Source organism: Parambassis ranga, chromosome 7 (assembly GCF_900634625.1).
Source record: "Parambassis ranga chromosome 7, fParRan2.1, whole genome shotgun sequence".
NCBI classification, from domain to species: Eukaryota; Metazoa; Chordata; class Actinopteri; family Ambassidae; genus Parambassis; species Parambassis ranga.
Window position 1 is genome coordinate 12,267,499 of NC_041028.1, and position 17,988 is coordinate 12,285,486.

Below are 17,988 nucleotides of genomic sequence, written 5' to 3' on the forward strand. Positions count from 1 at the left end.
CTGCTTATTTTCAATGTGTCATTGTGCCGAGAGCTTTCTCACTGGCAGGGCAGTGGCAGCGGCAGAGGATGAGATATATTCTTTTTTAAACCCTTCTAACGGCGTAATTGTTATTAGGACATTTCAGGCCTTGTTTTAACAGTCCCTGAGAACCTGCAGATGTTGGCATCGGCTCTCTTGATTTAGGGGGGAAAAAAGCAGAGTGGCATTTTTTTCATTGTTTGACTCAATATGGAGAAGTTGCCCGGTTTGTGCGGGTGAAAGTGCCACAGATGATATACAGTTGCTGCTTTCAATTCAAACATTACCTGCTTTCCCTCTCCTTTGTTGGCGCTGATGGCTCCTGTGTACCAGAACGTTTTAAACTAAAGACAGTCATCATGCCTTCCTCTTCCCCTCCACCCCCTGAAATTAGTTCTCCGAGTTACAGTAAGTTTCTGACTCCACTGTCGCACTCCAAATATGAATTTCATTTTCTGAAAGGCTGCATTGCCAGGAAGGTACTGTAGTTTCAGCAGCCCTCTGTGACCACTGCTTCTTTCAGTCTCTTTTTTTTCCAATTATCACCATGACAAGATTGTTTCCAATTCACAGGTTTGACATGAAACCTGTACCGCTCTGCTGTGCGTTACCACAAATTTAATCGTGTTTGTGAGAAAACAACCATCTTCTACCCATTTCTAGGCCACTAGCATTTTCTTAACCACAATGAGCTCCTTTCTCTGTAGCGTCTTCTGTGTATCAGATCTATTTTGAGGGCAGCATTGTAGACTTTTTTCAAACCATCCCTGCAAACTGAAACTTACATGCATGCTGTGGGCCCAGATCTTGTTTTTCGATTGTCGTGCTTTTCTCTCTGCTTTGCAGGTGGGGTGCAGCAAGGTGTACACCAGCACTTCAGATGTCATGACACATGAAAACTTCCATAAAAAGAATGCCCAGCTGATCAACGATGGCTTCCAGAGATTTCGTGCCACTGAGGACTGCGGCACTGTCGGGTGTCAGTTCTACGGGCAGAAGACTACACACTTCCACTGCAGGTGAATGCACTTTATGTGGTGGATAAAAGAAACACTTTTAAATATAAAAGATTACACTTTTTGTCATCTTTTTAAAAGTATATACTATAATTTGTTGTGACACACTTCAGGAGATGAAAAGCAAAGCCAGCAATCAGAAAAAATAACAGCTGAACTTTACAGTACCGAGCATCACACCCTATCACATTTCTTTCCTTAATTTTCCAATCTGTATTGTTCCAGGCGTCCAGGCTGCACATTCACTTTCAAGAACAAGTGTGACATTGAGAAGCACAAGAGCTACCACATCAAGGATGATGCCTATGCGAAAGATGGCTTCAAGAAGTTCTACAAGTATGAGGAATGCAAGTATGAGGGCTGCGTGTACAGCAAAGCTACCAACCACTTCCACTGTATCCGTTCGGGCTGTGGCTTCACCTTTACCTCCACCAGCCAGATGACCTCCCACAAGCGCAAACATGAACGCCGGCATATTCGCTCCTCTGGCGTCATGGGCCTCTCTTCCACCTTCATGGCACCGAAGGATGAGCCAGAGGAGTCGAGTAACGACGACCTGGTAGACTTCTCGACAATCAGCAGCAAGAACTCCAGCCTGACCGCTTCTCCTACGACCCAGCAGTCCACAACCGGACCGCACTTGTTGGCCACGCCCACCACGGCGGTCTCCTCCTCCACATCAGGCCTCACACTCAAGCCTACCCCCTCTCTGTCCAGCGCCGGCCAGCATATGTCCAGCCTGCTGTCTCAGGCTCTCCCCAGCAACATGCCCGTGGCCCTTGCTCTTTCCAACAGCGCCCTAGCCTCTTCCAACCCATTCTTCCCCCTCATGCCCAGGCTGCCCCTCCAGCCCCCTCCACCAGCCACAAGCCTGATATCAGCTGTGTCTTCTGGAGCCCACTCCATGCCCACCGATTCACTGACCCAAGGCTGCTCCACAGTGGGGGCAGACGGAGCCATGGCATCTACCCCAACCTCCTTTGCCACCTCCTCTATTATGGAGAAGATCTCTGCAAGCAAGGGTCTGATATCACCTATGATGGCCAGGCTGGCAGCTGCTGCCCTGAAGCCCTCCAGCAACCCAGACACAGGTCAGTTACTTCATAAGGACTCCTTATTGGAAAAATCTTTCTGTGATTGAGGCAAAAAAATATCAAAATAGAACCCCTACCAAGCCATATCACAGAGTGTACGTGTATAAAAATCTCCTTTTGTCTATGCATAGATAGAGCAGAGAGAGTGCACTCAGAGGTCATCACTGTGCAACTGTTCCACAGCCAGAAAAAAAACTGCTGCTTTCAGTCTTAAAGGGACATACCGGAGGCATGGTCCTGTGCTCTGGGCTTGTTATTGTGTTGATCGTTTGTTAGATACCCACAATCCATTTGGAGATAAATGCGCTGACAGGGGAGAGTAGAGCCTGTAAAAGTCTCTTATGATGTTCAGAGTGGGGGGCTCCTGGGGCTTGTGTTGAACATGTTTCCTCATCATTGGTCTCTTATCTCTGTCTGCGCCCGTTCCAAGCAAATGGAGGTGGAATGAAATTAAGTTGAGAAATTGCGAGAACAAAAAAAAAATATTTTTTTTTCCATATCTTCTGTGCAAACTGATAAAAAAAAAAAAAACAGAAATCACTCGGGCAGAAATGACTCAATGCACCAGAGCTAAGAAACAGGGTTTTTTTTCACTGATACAACAGCTCAGTCACACTTGCATGCTTCAGCAAAGACACACTTTCTGAATTTCTAGAAACCTTCTGTTTCCACAAAAACACATCAATGCCTGTTTAGCATAAACATAATTCACATAAATTCTAGAGGTAATTGCCTTGTCTGTGTTTATCATATTGCTCTGAACAAAGCTTCTGAAAATGAAGTTAAAGTATTCAATTGATAGTGCACTGCAGAGCATAGTCTTGCATTCATCCTGAGCTCAGCCTGAGCAGGTGGGGTGTGGATTGTAAATGGGACTGCTCCGGATGTTGGGACTGGGAAGGATTACAATTCCTGGTGGTGCTCCCGGAGCAGGACAGGCCCTGGGAGAGAGACGGGGCAGCTGCTCCGGGGAGCCGAGCTGAGCCCAGGCTGTCAGGCTGAGCTCCACCTCTGGGTTTCCAGCAGGTAGTCTGAACACTGAGAAGTCCCCCACAGAGGGTGGGGCCTCCACAGATGGTGCTTTCACCACCCCATCTCGCTGGCTCTCTCAGCAGCTGCAGTTCAAACACATGATTTAAAATAAGCTCCCCTTTTATTCTTAATGGCATCGCGTTTTAGTAAAAGTTGAGCACAAACACAGGATGGAGGAGTAGATGTGGTTTTGTTTCTCATATTTGCGTTATAAAATGTGTGAACAGGACATTTGGGGCTAAAATATGGAGGAAGTGGTTTGTGCTTCTCTGTCAAAAAGGTGTGAGAAAAGTCTGTGTTTGTGGCTATTTTTCACAGTGTTTATTTTTTCATTGGGTTGTGAAACTTCGTCTCTTTTGCGGTGGATTGTGTATTTTTCCTGTTTCTGCTTTCAGTATATTCAGTACTCAGTACTTTTTTTTTTTATTATTAACGTTCCACTCTAATTTACCCCTAAGTGTTTTTCCCCGAGATTCAAGCATCTGAAGGGTTTACTAATTAGACACACAGTACAAATGATCTTTCACAAGCTCTGTATCTTATCCGGAGTAATTACATGGTGGAACATTATTCCTGGATAATTTCCAGAAAGAAGCTGCTTTGAGTCAAACTCATTTGTTCTCCCTTCTTGGGAAGTGGTTAAAAAAAATAATTTCACAATGAGCATCAGAATAACACGGTTTTGTACTATAATCCACCTCAAACAGCCAACTTATCCTCCCATTTAGTAAAGAAATATAGATGATACAGTGAGTGGCTGCTCTTGATATAATGTGCTCTCATTTCGTCTGAGTGATTTAATTGTCAATGACAAGGCAGGATTTGTCTGGCTAGTTAATTTTGGGTATGCTCTTATTAAGTTGGGGGAGGGAAGGAGAGCTGGACGGAGACTTGGTAAGCGTTCAGTGACCTCAAACCAGACGCAAAATTGTTTGACTGCTGTTTTCCCTAAACTCCACCCCTGCCCCACCCCCAGCCCCTCCAACCTCAGCCATTGTCAAACTGAACTGACACTGACACTGACACTTCCCCATCTCCTAGCTTTCAGCTGACATGGCCCAAGACTGGCTTTTCCACTCCTATTCTGCCTGATATGTCTCTGGGTCATCTTGTAGCAGGGGGGAACTCTGGTCGGTATCCCCCTTTACGTAGACTGGTCTTGTTTTCTCCCTAACAAGAAACAGAGAGGATCGTCACCAGGCTGAGGGCCAAGGGCACACACTTGGTTGCCCATGACCTTGCCTGTCACTATCCCTCAACACCAGCTCTGACTCCTAAACAACAGATTTCTCACCAAACCAATCATGGCCGTCGGTGCATTCCAGTTTTAGTGTCTCGGAGGCCTTGCCCCTCCCGCGCACATATATATTTTAAAATAAACCAGCACTTATTGTCAACCAAAAGCTTGGTTTTCTCTGTATAGCCTCGGGACAAATTAATATTTCAATCCCTCGGGATAGGGGCGGAGGGGCAGAATTCACCTTCCTGTCAGCATTTTTACCTCAGGTCGTCCCCCGGTGTTTATTTATTTCAATTCAGCGCTCCTGTCTTCACTCACAGCGTTCACTGAATACCTATTTGGAGGAGAATGTGATCGAGAGGTCATGCTATTTGAACCAATCTGATTGGCTGTCAGCTCCAATCTGACCAACATAGCACCCCTGTTCCTTGTGGGTACGCTCAGTGGCAATGGCTGCCGTCCGTTGTCAGGCCAACAAGGAGCCTATGAAGGTGGGAAGGGGGGGGCAATCTGAGACTGCCACTTTCCCTCAGCATTAGCATCTCACTTAATGACCAGTTAAGAGGCAGCCTGGCAAATGAGTTGTGACAAGTGCTGCAGAAAAAGGAGTCTTTTTCCCTCATATCTCCCGCCTCTCAATCACCATTTAAAAGGCTTGACGGCCTGACATAATTTCGCAATAATTATCACTCCGAGTATTCTTTTCGGGCCAGGACAGAAGTCAGATTGGATCTCGTCATAGGGTAATAATGCTGACCAACAATAACTTTGTTGTCTCTTCTCTCCTCTGCATCTCTTGTCTTGATCCTCAGGGAATGGGCAGCCGACTTCAGCCAGCCAGTTCAATCTGGTTCAAGTGAAGCAGGAGCCAGCGGACAACTCAGGGGCTTCCCAAGACTCTGCACAGGAACACAGCCTGGATCTGAGCAAGAAAGACCACAGGTACACAGCTACACAGAGCAGTGGGAGTTACATATGAAATGTTAAATATCATCCTTTCAAAGTAAATCAACACGGAAATAAGGTTTCTGTGATTATTTATCAAACGCATCAAATTAATATAATTGTGCAAACATGTATAAAATCCTCATCATATTTCTTCATTTTTACGTGAGAAGGATATTTACATAAACCTTCAACCTTAATTCTTAAGAAGACAGCATTTTTCTTCTTCATTATACAGGCACACCTTCTGTGATAAATAGTAATATTTACTGTTCTCATGCAAATCTTGACTAAACATTGTTCATTTTCCTTGTTCCAGTAATGAATCAAACGGACACCCTGTACCAGGGAATACATCTCTTTTATCCTCGCTTATGAATAAGGTAAGATCCATCCATCAAACGCCTTTCATCCCAAGACAAATTAGCGGGACGCGGAGGGGCCTGTTTGTTTTTTAATGTTTCACCGCTAATAAGATGAGTTTGTATCATTTAAATTTTCCAGCCATTTTTCATACAGTGTAATTTTCACTGCACCTCTCACAAATTAATATAATGAAGCAGTAGCTGGGTGCCATGCCAGATATATAGAGATGTTTGTTTTTTGATGAGCTGTTTTGAACTCGCCGTCCATTTTTTCTCCTCCTTTATACTTTTTCTTCCCCCTCGCCTCACTCTACATTTATTTATGGAGTTTATAAATTATTTGATTAAAAAGTCAGAGGAGAAAAAAAAAACAGAAGGCGCTGCCCTCATTTTTTAACAAGTCTAAATGTTAACGTATGGATTTTAAAGGTCTATATTTTATGTGAAGATTAAAATGGACAGTGTCTTATTCATATATCTTACCCGACTGATACAAATGTGCCAGGTGGTTTCCATCACACTGATGATGTAATGGCAGATCAGCCTTCCATTTCCCTTTTTTTAACCCTCACCAACTGATCCAGGCCTCCTCCCTCCCCCTTCACTTTTCCCTTTCCACAAGATTTTTTTTTTAACCTTAACATCAGAGTTGCCGTCATGAAACCTGCAGAGCCTGTTGTTCAACAGCTCAACTGTTGTCATGTCAGATTTCTAGGGTTTGATTCAAGCCACCGCATCACATAAAAAGGGTTAACAGTTGCTCCCAGAGGATGCTTGGCAAACGCGCTTGGCCTGCACTCAAGCAAAAGCCTGGGTGTTTGTAAATCCGGCTGCTCTTTTTTGTTTCGCCAAATCACACGTGTGTTTTCATTCTCGCTCTCTGACTAACATATGCATGTGCCCGGCACACGTATGCTTGGTTAACCCAGCGGCTGCTGGTTTATGTGCTGTGTGTTTTGTAGATGTCACAGGTGAACCCTGCCCTCTTCAGTGCTATGAACCAGAAGACGGATCTGGAGGCAGGCCAGGGCGGCGACAACTCTGAGCCAGCACAGTATCTGAACAGAGTGCTGAAGAGGCCCCTGCCAGAAAAACCCACAGAGATATGGAGGACATACCTCCGCAGGTAGAAAAATAAACAAGCAGGCTATTACACACTCATTTTTATAGTGACAAACAGTCAGAACGTCAAAACATTTTGTCCCCGAACGTCTTTACTGGTAAATACGATTCCTTTCATGGAAACCCCCTAAAACATAAAGAATCCGGTCTGGCAGGAATTTAAAATGACTTAGAGTTCAGTATGACGGGTCTTCAAGCATTTACTGTCAGATAAGAAGTTGAACCAGTTGCCCTTTTAGTTAGTGTTTCTATGAAAAGGCTGTAAATTTACAGTCTTCCTTATCTGTCTTTGTTAAGGTTTGACACAGATGACTTTTGTGAGGCTCAGTGTGACTTCCTTCAGAAAGTGCACTTTCACTGCCTGGTGGAGGACTGTGGTGCGCTGTTCAGCACTGTGGACGGGGCCATAAAACACGCTAAGTGAGTGTCACACTGATAAAACCTTACCACACTTCCTGATTTTTAGTTTATTTACTTTTTACCCTATTGATCAGTTTAAAATGGAGCTTCTGTTTTGTTTTTCAGCTTCCACCTTCGCGCCACCTTGAAAGTGAAGACGGAGCCTCAGTTTGGCGAAGGCAAAGATACTACTGAGGGAGCCCCGATGCAGCCTGTTGCCCCTGTCTCCATGGCAAACAACCCCTCCATGGACATGGCCCACCTCACCTCCTCTGGAGGATACAGCTCTCCTCCTCCCTCCCTGCTGGCCTGGAAGCAGCTGGCGGGCAGCATCCCTCAGATGCCCGCCTCCATGCCTAACCTGCCAGCCAACTCCCCTCTGGCCACCACCTCTCTGGAGAATGCTAAGCCACAAGTCAAACCTGGTTTTCTGCAGTTCCAGGAGAAGTATGAGAACTCTTTGTATCTTGTGTATTGTACAGTGTGCTACTTTTTTTCCCCTGCCAAGAGTTGATCAAACTGTATTTTTATCCATCCAGTGATCCCTGTTTGGCTACTGACTGTAAGTACTCAAACAAGTTCCACTTCCACTGCTTGTTTGGGAATTGCAAGTATGTGTGCAAGACCTCCGGAAAGGCCGAGTCCCACTGTTTGGACCACATCAACCCCAACAACAACTTGGTCAACGTCCGGGACCAGTTTTCCTACTACTCCCTCCAGTGTCTCTGTCCTAACCAGGTGAGTGTGGTGTGATAACACAGGAGCTGAATCACCTACTGTCATCTCCCAGAGGGTTCTAAGCATGAAGTATGCTATCTATTAGACCAGTATTTGAGGTTATTTGACTCAAGGCTTTCACAACCACTGCTCCCCATCTTCCATCTCTGCTGAGAAAGACAGTCGACTCACCCCAGTAATGCCTGTTTATATGTCAATGATGTCAGCTTGACTGCCGCATTCTCCTCTCAGAAAAGGCCAATTTAGCTGATATTACCCAATAAATCATTGTCACTTGCACAGTAAACAAGGCTGTCTGGAATAGGGCAAAAATCAGGGGAATGCTTCGCAAATGAAACCTAAATGGCAGCCCCTGCCTGCTCTCATGAGCCCGTATTTGGAAAACCGTTTAAATGAATTCATTAATGTGTCGAAAATCACCCCTCTCACAAAAAGTACCCCCGCCCCCTCCCTTCTCTTCCTCCTCTCTTTCCCCTCCTTCTCCCCTTTTAGTCTCCATCTCCTGAACTGAGCAGATCTTATTTGGCCCAGTCCTTTGGGATCTGGGCCTCACAAACAGATGGTGGTGTACAGACATGTTAGAAAGGAGGGGTGTCTGTAGGAAGCCCGGCAAAGCAAAGTAATTGTACTTAGAAATGTGGGATGTTAATAACAAGTCAGAGAAAAAAAAAGCCTGTGACGTATTGTGTTTTTGTGAGAAACTGTGTATGTGTAGTGTTCCTTTAACTTTGCTCACAAACTAAGATCAAATAAAAGTATTCATCCCCTGCTTTTCAAACATTTGACTCATGAAAATTATGTGCCCCCCCCCCCCTCCCCCCCCACTGCAGCACTGCGAGTTCAGAATGAGGGGCCACTATCACTGTCTGCGGCCTGGCTGCTTCTTTGTCACTAATATCACCACCAAGCTGCCGTGGCACATCAAGAAGCACGAGAAGGCAGAGCGCCGCGCTGCCAACGGCTTCAAATACTTCACCAAGAGGGAGGAGTGTGGCAGGATGGGTAAGAAATTTAGAAAAAAAAAACTTCTACTTCTCCTCACAAAAACCTCCATATCATGTCTCCCTGAACAGCTTTTGATAATATTTTCTCAGGAAAGATGTGTGGATTGTACTGAGAAAGATGCAGATTGATTTGTATTGGCTGTTGCAAGAGGATATTCTGTGTGTTTACAAAAGGGAGAGAGACCAGTGTTGGCAAACACAGTGTCGTGCTTTCTTTGTGAGTGGTTTAAGAGGCATGAAACAAGACTGCCTCGCAGGTTTTGTTGCTACATTTTGCATATTCACAATGGCACCTCGAGTCCCAGAGGTAGTCTCGCTTGTACTATATGAGCAATAATGTCAAAGAGGGCAATCACATCCAGGTTGTTTTCTTCTTTCTTTTGCCCCTGTCAGAAATGAGCAATTAGGTTTGTGTTTGTTAATTATCTGGCTTGTCTGGTTTAGCCTGTTTGTGTTGTGTAGCTGCGCCTCACAGCCACTGCTGCCATCACACAGAAATGAATTAAAAGTGATCTGTTTTTTTCAGGCGGTTACACAAGCTTTTCAAAATGCAGAAACAAAGCAAACAAAACCAGGCCCTAAACAGCTGTTTTTTGTCCCCAGCCTGATCTGCCAACTGTATTGTCTGGGCTAGGGGGGAAAAAAAACAGAAAGGATTACCATCGCTCGCACTCCAGTCATAAAGAATTGATGGGTTGCCAGTATCCATGGCAGCGACATTAAACTGAACACCGCTGATGATGTTACCTGGTTTCTGTCTCACAAAAGGCCCTCCGTGTCACGGGGGGTTACTGTTATTTGCTCAACTTTGCGTGTTTAAAACATTGTGTGCGCAAAAGCTATTTGATGACACAGACATGTTTTTCTCTTAAACTGGGCGCCATGGTTACTGACATGCTAGCACCTGCCCAGCATGTTACTCTTTCAATTATTTCTGCCTGCTTTTATATAATGGTATTTGATTAACAGGCACAAAACGGAACATTCATTTAATTTGAAATCATAAAGCAATTAGAGCCAGACCGCTTAAAACAGAAGAAAAGAACAGAAGAATATGAAGCAGATAGCAGTACAATGGAGAACAAAAGGAAAAAAAATGACAATAGAGATACTTTGAAAAATGAATTTAATATGGTAATAATTGTATATTTACTTTGGTTTGCAGGGGTGTGTGCATTATTGGCCCACAGAAAATGAGAATTTATTTATGTAAATTCCTAATTGAATAAAGCATGTCAGTGTAATAAAAGAGCTCCACAGGTTTAGTGCACAGAAGCCTTGACTTGCTCAGTGTGACACCAGAGTGATCTAATATTCCTCCTACATGTACACTCCCAAACACTTTGAAACCCGATCCCTCTTTTGTCAGAGCTATATCATGAAATTAAAAAAACCTAAAAATATTTCACTTTGTGTTTGATCTAATCACAACGCCACCACACTGCTAATATTGAGCATGGAGCTGTTTTTGGAGGAGCCAGCAGACAAATTGAATCTACAAATGAGAGAGTTAACAGCTGGTTTATTTTTTTATTTTTTGTATTTTTTTAGGTTGCAAGTATAACCAAGTCAACAGCCACTTCCACTGCATCCGCGAAGGTTGCCAGTTCTCCTTCCTGCTCAAACACCAGATGACCTCACACGCACGCAAACACATGAGGCGGATGCTGGGGAAGAACTTTGACAGAGTCCCATCCCAGGTAAACACAAACCAACTGCAACAACTGCACACCTTTTTACTGAATTATTATACATACAACATACTTTTAACTTTCTTTAGCAAAGTACATTTGAAGTGAATAAAATAAAATTAAAACAAATATACAACCAAGTAAATGCTTTATGATGAATCATCACTGTGTTGTTGTTTTTTTTATCTGTGCGTTTCCTGTGCTGTGAGTCAGACACAGGGGAAAAAAAGAGAGTAGTTCTCATCCTGCCATACCGGTCAATGACAAATCACTCATGACGTTCTTTTAATGAAATTTCTCACACTGGTGTGTGGTTTCCTCACTTCACCTCTGCACAGTACATGATGTACTTTATGGGGATATAAATGTGGATTTTCTAGGTCTGTTTGTTGTATGTAATGACACAAGTAGGTTCATTCATTCTTTGACGGTGTTTAGAGATCCTTGGCTGTATGCCAAGCATCAACACCTGCAATAATGACACATTATAACCCAGAGATGTTTGTCTTAAAACATACTTTTACAATGAAGATTATTTGTTTTCTAGGTGATGCCACTCAGTCAGAGGGCGGATGAAATGCAGGCATCCGGTATGATGTCCGGGCCCTTAGCAGCCCAGCATGGTATCACCTCCAGCTTCTCATCCTCTGTCATGGATGAGACTGAAGACTACATGGACTACATGGGAGGAGGAGGAAGCCCCTTGGGCCTCTCCTCCGAGTCCTCCAACCAGGACCGAAGCTGCACCAGCACACCTGTAGGCAATGATGGCTCCCCAGCAGGTGAGAACACAGACCAATGTCTGATAGTATAAAGGCGAATAGCGCAATACATGTTACACACAGCCTCAGTCAGTCCACCTACTTCACTCAAAAATCTAGCCACTTCTCATTTCATGCATTTCATTGTTAAGTTGTGTATTTCATGAGTCATGAGTAGACACATTAATCATAATATTTACGAGGTTGATGACTGCTGTATTCTTGTGTTGTGAATGGTGGACAAGACATTTTGCAGTTTGCATGGTCATCCTCATAAAACCTCCATTTTGTACATCAGTGGTTTGAGTTATTGCGCTGTATGTAGCTTATTACATTTTCCTTTGGCCAGAGATCATCCCTGTGGCTTTATGTCTACTTTAGCACTTTTAGTGGGTTGAACTGTGGGAGAAAGCAAAGGAAATGAGAAACAGCCTCTTTTTCCCTCAGATTTACTGAATAAATGGATATTGCGCTATTTATTTATTTTTTCTAAATCTAAGCCTATCTGTGATTTTCACATTTCTCTATGTGTTGCCAATATTATCCACTACTCTCATCATTGTTGTTTTGGCTGGTGTTTGGGTTACTTGTCTTGAATGGGCCTCATTTTGTATCATTCTCTTATCTTTTATCTTTCCCTTTTTACCTCCCATCCCTGTGTGTATGTGTGTGTGTGTGTGTGTGTGTGTGTGTGCGTGCGTGTGCAATATGACCCCTGATTTTGTGTATGTACCCGTCTATTCCCCCCTCTCGCCTGTCCTTCACCCTCTCTGGTCAACCTGTCTCTCCAGGACAAGGCTACCCTGCCACTTCTGCTCCTACCACCCCTGCTGACACTAGCGCTACCCAAAATGTTCCTACTTCTTCCCCTCCACTACCTCCTCCTCATCCCTCTGCTCCTCAGCCTGGCCTACAGTCCCAGGCTCCATCGCTCTCTCCTGCTCTCCTCCGACCTCCTCTCCCCTCACTCCCATACCTCCTCTCTCCATCCTGTCTGTCATACTCTCTGCTCAGCGCCTCTCTGGGAGCCACTCGGAGTGTTGTCATGCCAACCAACACACCAGCTTTCAGCCCCATCATTGCCACTCCGTCTCCGGTTAAAAATGACGTCCCTATAGTTCAGGATGCTGCAGGTACTTATCCCCGGCGCAAACCAACACTGCAGCTGTCATTCTCAATTATTGAGTCCTGTGCAGCATTTAATTGTGTGATCCTGCCTTTCTCTGCAGTATTGTTATGGAAAGAAGGGGAAAAGGGTTTGAAATGATAACTTGCATGCTACTGTGTAGGTACTGTAACAAAAACTGAAATCACTGTACTTACACCTTTGTGCATATTTTCACTGTTAGCATTACTAGGATTGAGAGATATAGTAGTAGTAAATTTGGCACCTATTCTGGGAAGCCTGGGCCTTGTTTAGCTTCCATTAACAAGGCTGCATCAGCAGCCTCTTATTTTAATCATGCCTCAAGTTTTATCGAGGCCCGCTGCTTCCTGTCTAGCCGAACAGGGATCACATCATTAGCAGTGACCCCAGGGTGTTGCAAAAGGTGGGTGCCCCATCATAAAACAACATGGAGATAAGAGGGTTGGTTAAGACTCACAGCTCCGCCTCTGTTTGGAGGCTGGAGACACCCTGTAAAAGTGTCATGTTCCACAGTCAATCTATCATCCCCCCCCCCCCCCCTTTAATCATTCTGGGAATTAGGAATAAAAAAAGCCGTGGCTCTCTGTGCTTACTCAGCTGGGTAGGGTCAAGCATTAGAGTGTCAACCAGGACAGTAATGTACTTGCAGTTTGTGGGTTTTACTTTGCAGACCAACTGATGATTCTTTAATGTACTTTCTTATTCTCTTTAGGCAACACCATCTCCATTCCCACAGCCACTGGGGCTAAGAAGCGCTTCTGGATCATCGAGGACATGTCCCCGTTCGGCAAGCGCCGCAAGACTGCATCTTCACGTAAGATGCTGGATGAGGGGATGATGCTGGAAGGGTTCCGGCGCTATGACCTCTATGAGAACTGCAAGGACTCGGGCTGCCAGTTCTCTTTGAAGGTGACCCACTACCATTGCACCCGTGAGAACTGCGGCTACAAGTTTTGCGGCCGCACCCACATGTACAAACATGCGCAGCACCACGACCGTGTCGACAACCTGGTCCTGGATGACTTCAAGCGCTTCAAATCATCACTCAGCTGCAATTTCCCTGACTGCCAGTTTTCAGGCAACAGCACCCACTTCCATTGTTTGCGCTGTGGCTTCCGCTGCACTGACAGCACCAAGGTGACGGCCCACCGCAAGCACCACGGCAAGCAAGATGTAATCAGCGCTGCTGGCTTCTGCCAGTTCAGCTCCAGCGCCGACTGTGAGGTTCCTGACTGCAAATATAAGCTCAAGTGCTCACACTTCCATTGCACCTTTCCTGAGTGCAAGCACACGGTGGTGGGCATGTCTCAGATGGACTCCCACAAGAGAAAGCATGAGAAGCAGGAGCGGGGTGAGCTGCCATCTGTATCTCCAAAACAGGAAGGGGCACACCTCTTGGGAGGAAATGTAGCAGCAGTCCCTCCATCCTCCATGGGTCTTTCAGCTTCCTCACCTAGTGGGCTCCATGGGTTGTCCCACAACATTAACAGCAGTGCTCCCTCCATGCTCTACTCAACGGGTGGCATCGGCTCTGACTATAACCACTCATACCCGCCGTCCTCCATCAGCTTGGACAGCTCTCTCAACCTGGGCACCGACACCAGCACCTCCCTGTTCTTCTTGAAGAACGCAGTCGGTCTAGGTCTCAGCGACTCACTGGACCTCAGCAAGAAGATGCACCACGATGCGACGCGGTCTGCCCACAACCCTGCACCCACGCTGGGTCAGGACGACACCACCGGAACATCTGGAGAGGCTGAAGATGACATGTCACCAGAGGAGGTGCATGCAGAAGAAGAGGAGGAGGAAGAGGAGGAGGAAGAGGAGGAAGCAGAGGATGAGCTCAACACTGACTCAAATGACGATTCAGCGGCGGAGCCTGATGGCGAAAAGGACAATGGCGAAGGTTTTGATGCTTCCGTTAACCACACTGATACTTCCCAACTGGAAAAGCAAAATGCTGACCCATGAGAGAAAAAAAACAAACAAACAAAACTAACAATGACTGTAGAAACTGCAGAGAGACCCTGTGTACTATGAATAAACAAAAATGAAAGTGGCCTCATTCATCATGTTTAAAGACTTCAGATGACGACAAAACACAGAAAAAAACAACAACAACAGCGTGGAGAAAATGACGGCCCAAAAATGATTTATGATGATGTTTACAAGATGACCAACATTATTAATTCAATTATGCATTAAAAAAATATGAACGAGACACACAGAGTTAGGCCCTGTTTTACACGTGGGGCAGCAATGTAAAGCATTTTACTACACATCAGTCTTTTTGTGTGCGTGCATGTTTGACTTTAATTTATTTTTATTTTATTTGATTTTTTTCACTTTTTTGTGTGGAAAAAAAACATGTTAGAAAAACAAAAACAAATCTCTCTATATAACTATATATGTATGTATGTATGTATGTATGTGTGTGTGAGTGTGTGTGTGTGAATGACGTTATACAAAAGGAAAATGCTGGCACAGGCGACATGAACTCCAGGGCCGTTGGATCTGTTAAAAAAGGGACTTGAATCACTAAGGAGAAAGGATTTCATTTGATCTTTTTTTCTGTATTATTATTATTAATTATTATTATTATTATTATTATTAGACACTGGGAGAAAAGGGGTCACATGTTTTCTTGTTCCCATCTCTTTGGTAGACTTTGCTTTGTTCTCAATGACACATGGAAGTGATCAGTAACTGGTCTGGTCAGTCTCAGCTGCAGTGGAAGCCACCAGCCTCAACAGTTCTCTCTGACATTCTGCTAGAAATGTTCAACTAGCACCAAAACCAAGCTCACCCCTGTGTAATATTTAACACACCCCCTCGCTGTGGAGGAATCAAGTTTGTGCGTGGATAGTGCACTTTTATATTAGCTGACCATGATGATTACAATGATGATGATAGATGACTCATGAGTATATTTAAAAAATATTTTTGTTACCATTTGCATCTTTGCATTAAAATGTCTTTTTTTTTTTTGTTGTGTTGTTAGACAGAAGCATATCGATCTGTAAGCAGGTGAGGGTGAGATTTAACGGCCGGAAAAGTCGGGTGGGGGGGTTGGTGGGGTCAGTTTGACCGACGGATGAGTCACTCAGAGTGGGGTGGGGGGGGGGGTTGGTGGCGACTGAGGAAGCGTCAGGGAGTGTGTTTTATGTTGAAAATGTACAGACCGAAAAATGCCTGAGCGGGCAGTTTTTGTTTTCCATTCACTATGGCTGTGGTTGAGCTCCTGTTGTAACAGTTTTTATTTAATATTTATGTGACCTTCCAATGAGAAAAATTTTTAGGGTGTTATTGCACTTTTTAGGTTCATTTTTACCGTCTGAAAAAAAAGAATGATATATATATAAATATATCTTTTAACAGGGAATTTTGCTTTAAAGATGTTGTTTTAGTTCACTTTTGCTTTAATGCACAAATAGATGTTAGTGTGACAAAGAACTGTTGTTCTGTGATTTATTTAAAGACTGGTTTTTACTTTGCTTCTTCTGTGATTGGACAGTTTGAGAAAAAAAAAGAGAGAGAAGAAAAAAAAAAGGAAACGCAGGGTGCTGGAGAGCCAGTGCACCGGAAAGAAACACTAATACGGACTGTGACTTTAAATTAATTCTTAAGAAGTTCATAACAGCGCTCACTTACTGTAGGACTAAATTATAAATCTTTCAAACCACCCTCTGGTTTTTATTGAGCGAATATGTACAACTGAGGAGTGGACACACTGATCGAGCTTGGCATTGGAAATCACAATATAGGGAATAATAATAATGTGTGTAGATGATATTCCTCCAGATATTGTTTTGAGAAGAAAAAAAAAGGTTGTACAGTATTTTGCTCTGTAAAAATAACTATATATGAACAAAATGCTCTTTGATGAACAGCTTCCTTTAAAAAGAAAACCATAAAAAGGAGAAATGAATAATAAAAAGTTAAAAATTCAAATAGCCTCATCATAGTTTGCTTGTGTGTGTGACCTTTTTTTTTTAATTACTCAGAGGTTGTTCATACTATAGCAGTGGCAGATTCCGTTAGTTGGAGTATATTTTTTTTCTTTTTTTTCCAAACTCTGTCAGAAGCTCAAACTAAAATACACTGATTTGAATGAATTCATTGATGTTTCATTTTTTTTATCGGCTCATTTACTTCATTGTCGTTTGTGTGTGTGTGTGTGTGTGCTTTGATTTATTTTATTTCCTTCATTAACTGAAATTCTTGGTTTGTATTTACTTTGCTGTGGGCATGCTTCGTTCACAGAGTGAACTGTCTCCTGGGACTCTGCTGCAAAGCGGAGGCATCAGCTACATTGGTTTTGTTTTCTCATCATTTGCTGAGATAACTGTAGGGGCTGGGAGATGCTGTGCACTTGAATTCAGTTTGTGCGCGTATGTGTGTACGTGTGTGAGTGTGTGTGTCTGTGAGGGTGTAATATAGCAGGATTTGTAAAAAGTTGGAAATAAAGAAATAACTATTATTATGACAATACACATGTAGTGCTTGGTAGTGCTTAAGCCTGTGGACGGTGACGAGGGGTGGGGGGGGTGGACGTGCTGCTGGACAACAGCAGGGCAAAAAAAGGTCACAGCATCACTGTCTGTCTCTCCTGGTATCAGTCAGTGATACTACTGAAGTGTGCATGTCGTGTGTGTGTGTGTGTGTGTGTGTGCACAGGAGACAGACAGGCTGTGGCTCTAACAACACATACTAGTGGTTTTGTCCCAGCTGCTCGGAGCTTTGATTCAGACCATAACCTCATGACCTTGTCTTTTTTTTTTCCTGCAATTTTGATGAAATCAAAAACCATCTGCATCCATGCAGGTAGAAGAATCAACAATATTTGTTGTTGGGATCATCGGTTTTGTGTGAGATTGAGATCAGAGCCGGGGACCATTAGGGAGATTTAGAGGCCTGCTACTGCTAACAAGATGGCTCTCTGTGTCTTGCTCAGTGTTAACAGGACACATTTCTCCTTATTATTATTATTATTTTATTTTTTTTGCTTTGAGCCATGCGCCGGGTTCTCCTCCCACTCCCTTATGTCACCCAGTGGCCAGTGTGCTGACTGTCTGTCCCCTCGTCTACAGCTGTTCCTGTCCTTCCGCCTTCTCTTCTTTGTGATGTTTTTTTTTAATAAAAAGAAAAAAAAACTCGGGTAAAGACATCACCATCTGTCAGCCAGCTGGTATCCTGTATATAATCTACCAGGAAAAAAAAAAAGAATAAACAGGAAAATTATATTACACAAAAACCAGACGGAAACGACCTCCAAATCCTGCATAGGCTGCTGCCGAAACGACAGATCATTTTGCTGTTTTAATTAAGAGAGTAAAAAGGATGGTATAAAAAAAAAAAAAGAAAAACTGGTGGGGAAATAAACAAAGATGTATTTCCACTGCTGGAAAAAATA

General features: G+C 43.8%; 1 protein-coding gene across 9 annotated transcripts in view; it reads left to right on the plus strand.

The window, feature by feature from the left end:
• casz1 (castor zinc finger 1) overlaps positions 1 to 14,603 on the plus strand; it is a 68,307-nt gene extending 53,704 nt beyond the window's left edge. For 7 of the 9 annotated variants that reach the window (XM_028410612.1, XM_028410610.1, XM_028410611.1 and 4 more), the window contains 13 exons: positions 868 to 1,040; positions 1,263 to 2,128; positions 5,216 to 5,345; positions 5,668 to 5,731; positions 6,676 to 6,839; positions 7,133 to 7,255; positions 7,361 to 7,681; positions 7,774 to 7,972; positions 8,803 to 8,974; positions 10,528 to 10,676; positions 11,215 to 11,449; positions 12,220 to 12,561; positions 13,288 to 14,603. In XM_028410612.1, the coding sequence (XP_028266413.1) occupies positions 868 to 1,040; positions 1,263 to 2,128; positions 5,216 to 5,345; positions 5,668 to 5,731; positions 6,676 to 6,839; positions 7,133 to 7,255; positions 7,361 to 7,681; positions 7,774 to 7,972; positions 8,803 to 8,974; positions 10,528 to 10,676; positions 11,215 to 11,449; positions 12,220 to 12,561; positions 13,288 to 14,546 (4,197 nt within the window). In that variant the 3' untranslated portion in view covers positions 14,547 to 14,603. The remainder of the gene's footprint in view (positions 1 to 867; positions 1,041 to 1,262; positions 2,129 to 5,215; positions 5,346 to 5,667; positions 5,732 to 6,675; positions 6,840 to 7,132; positions 7,256 to 7,360; positions 7,682 to 7,773; positions 7,973 to 8,802; positions 8,975 to 10,527; positions 10,677 to 11,214; positions 11,450 to 12,219; positions 12,562 to 13,287) is intronic. The other 2 variants (XM_028410615.1, XM_028410616.1) reach the window with 1 other exon arrangement.
• The last annotated feature ends 3,385 nt before the right edge of the window (positions 14,604 to 17,988 follow it).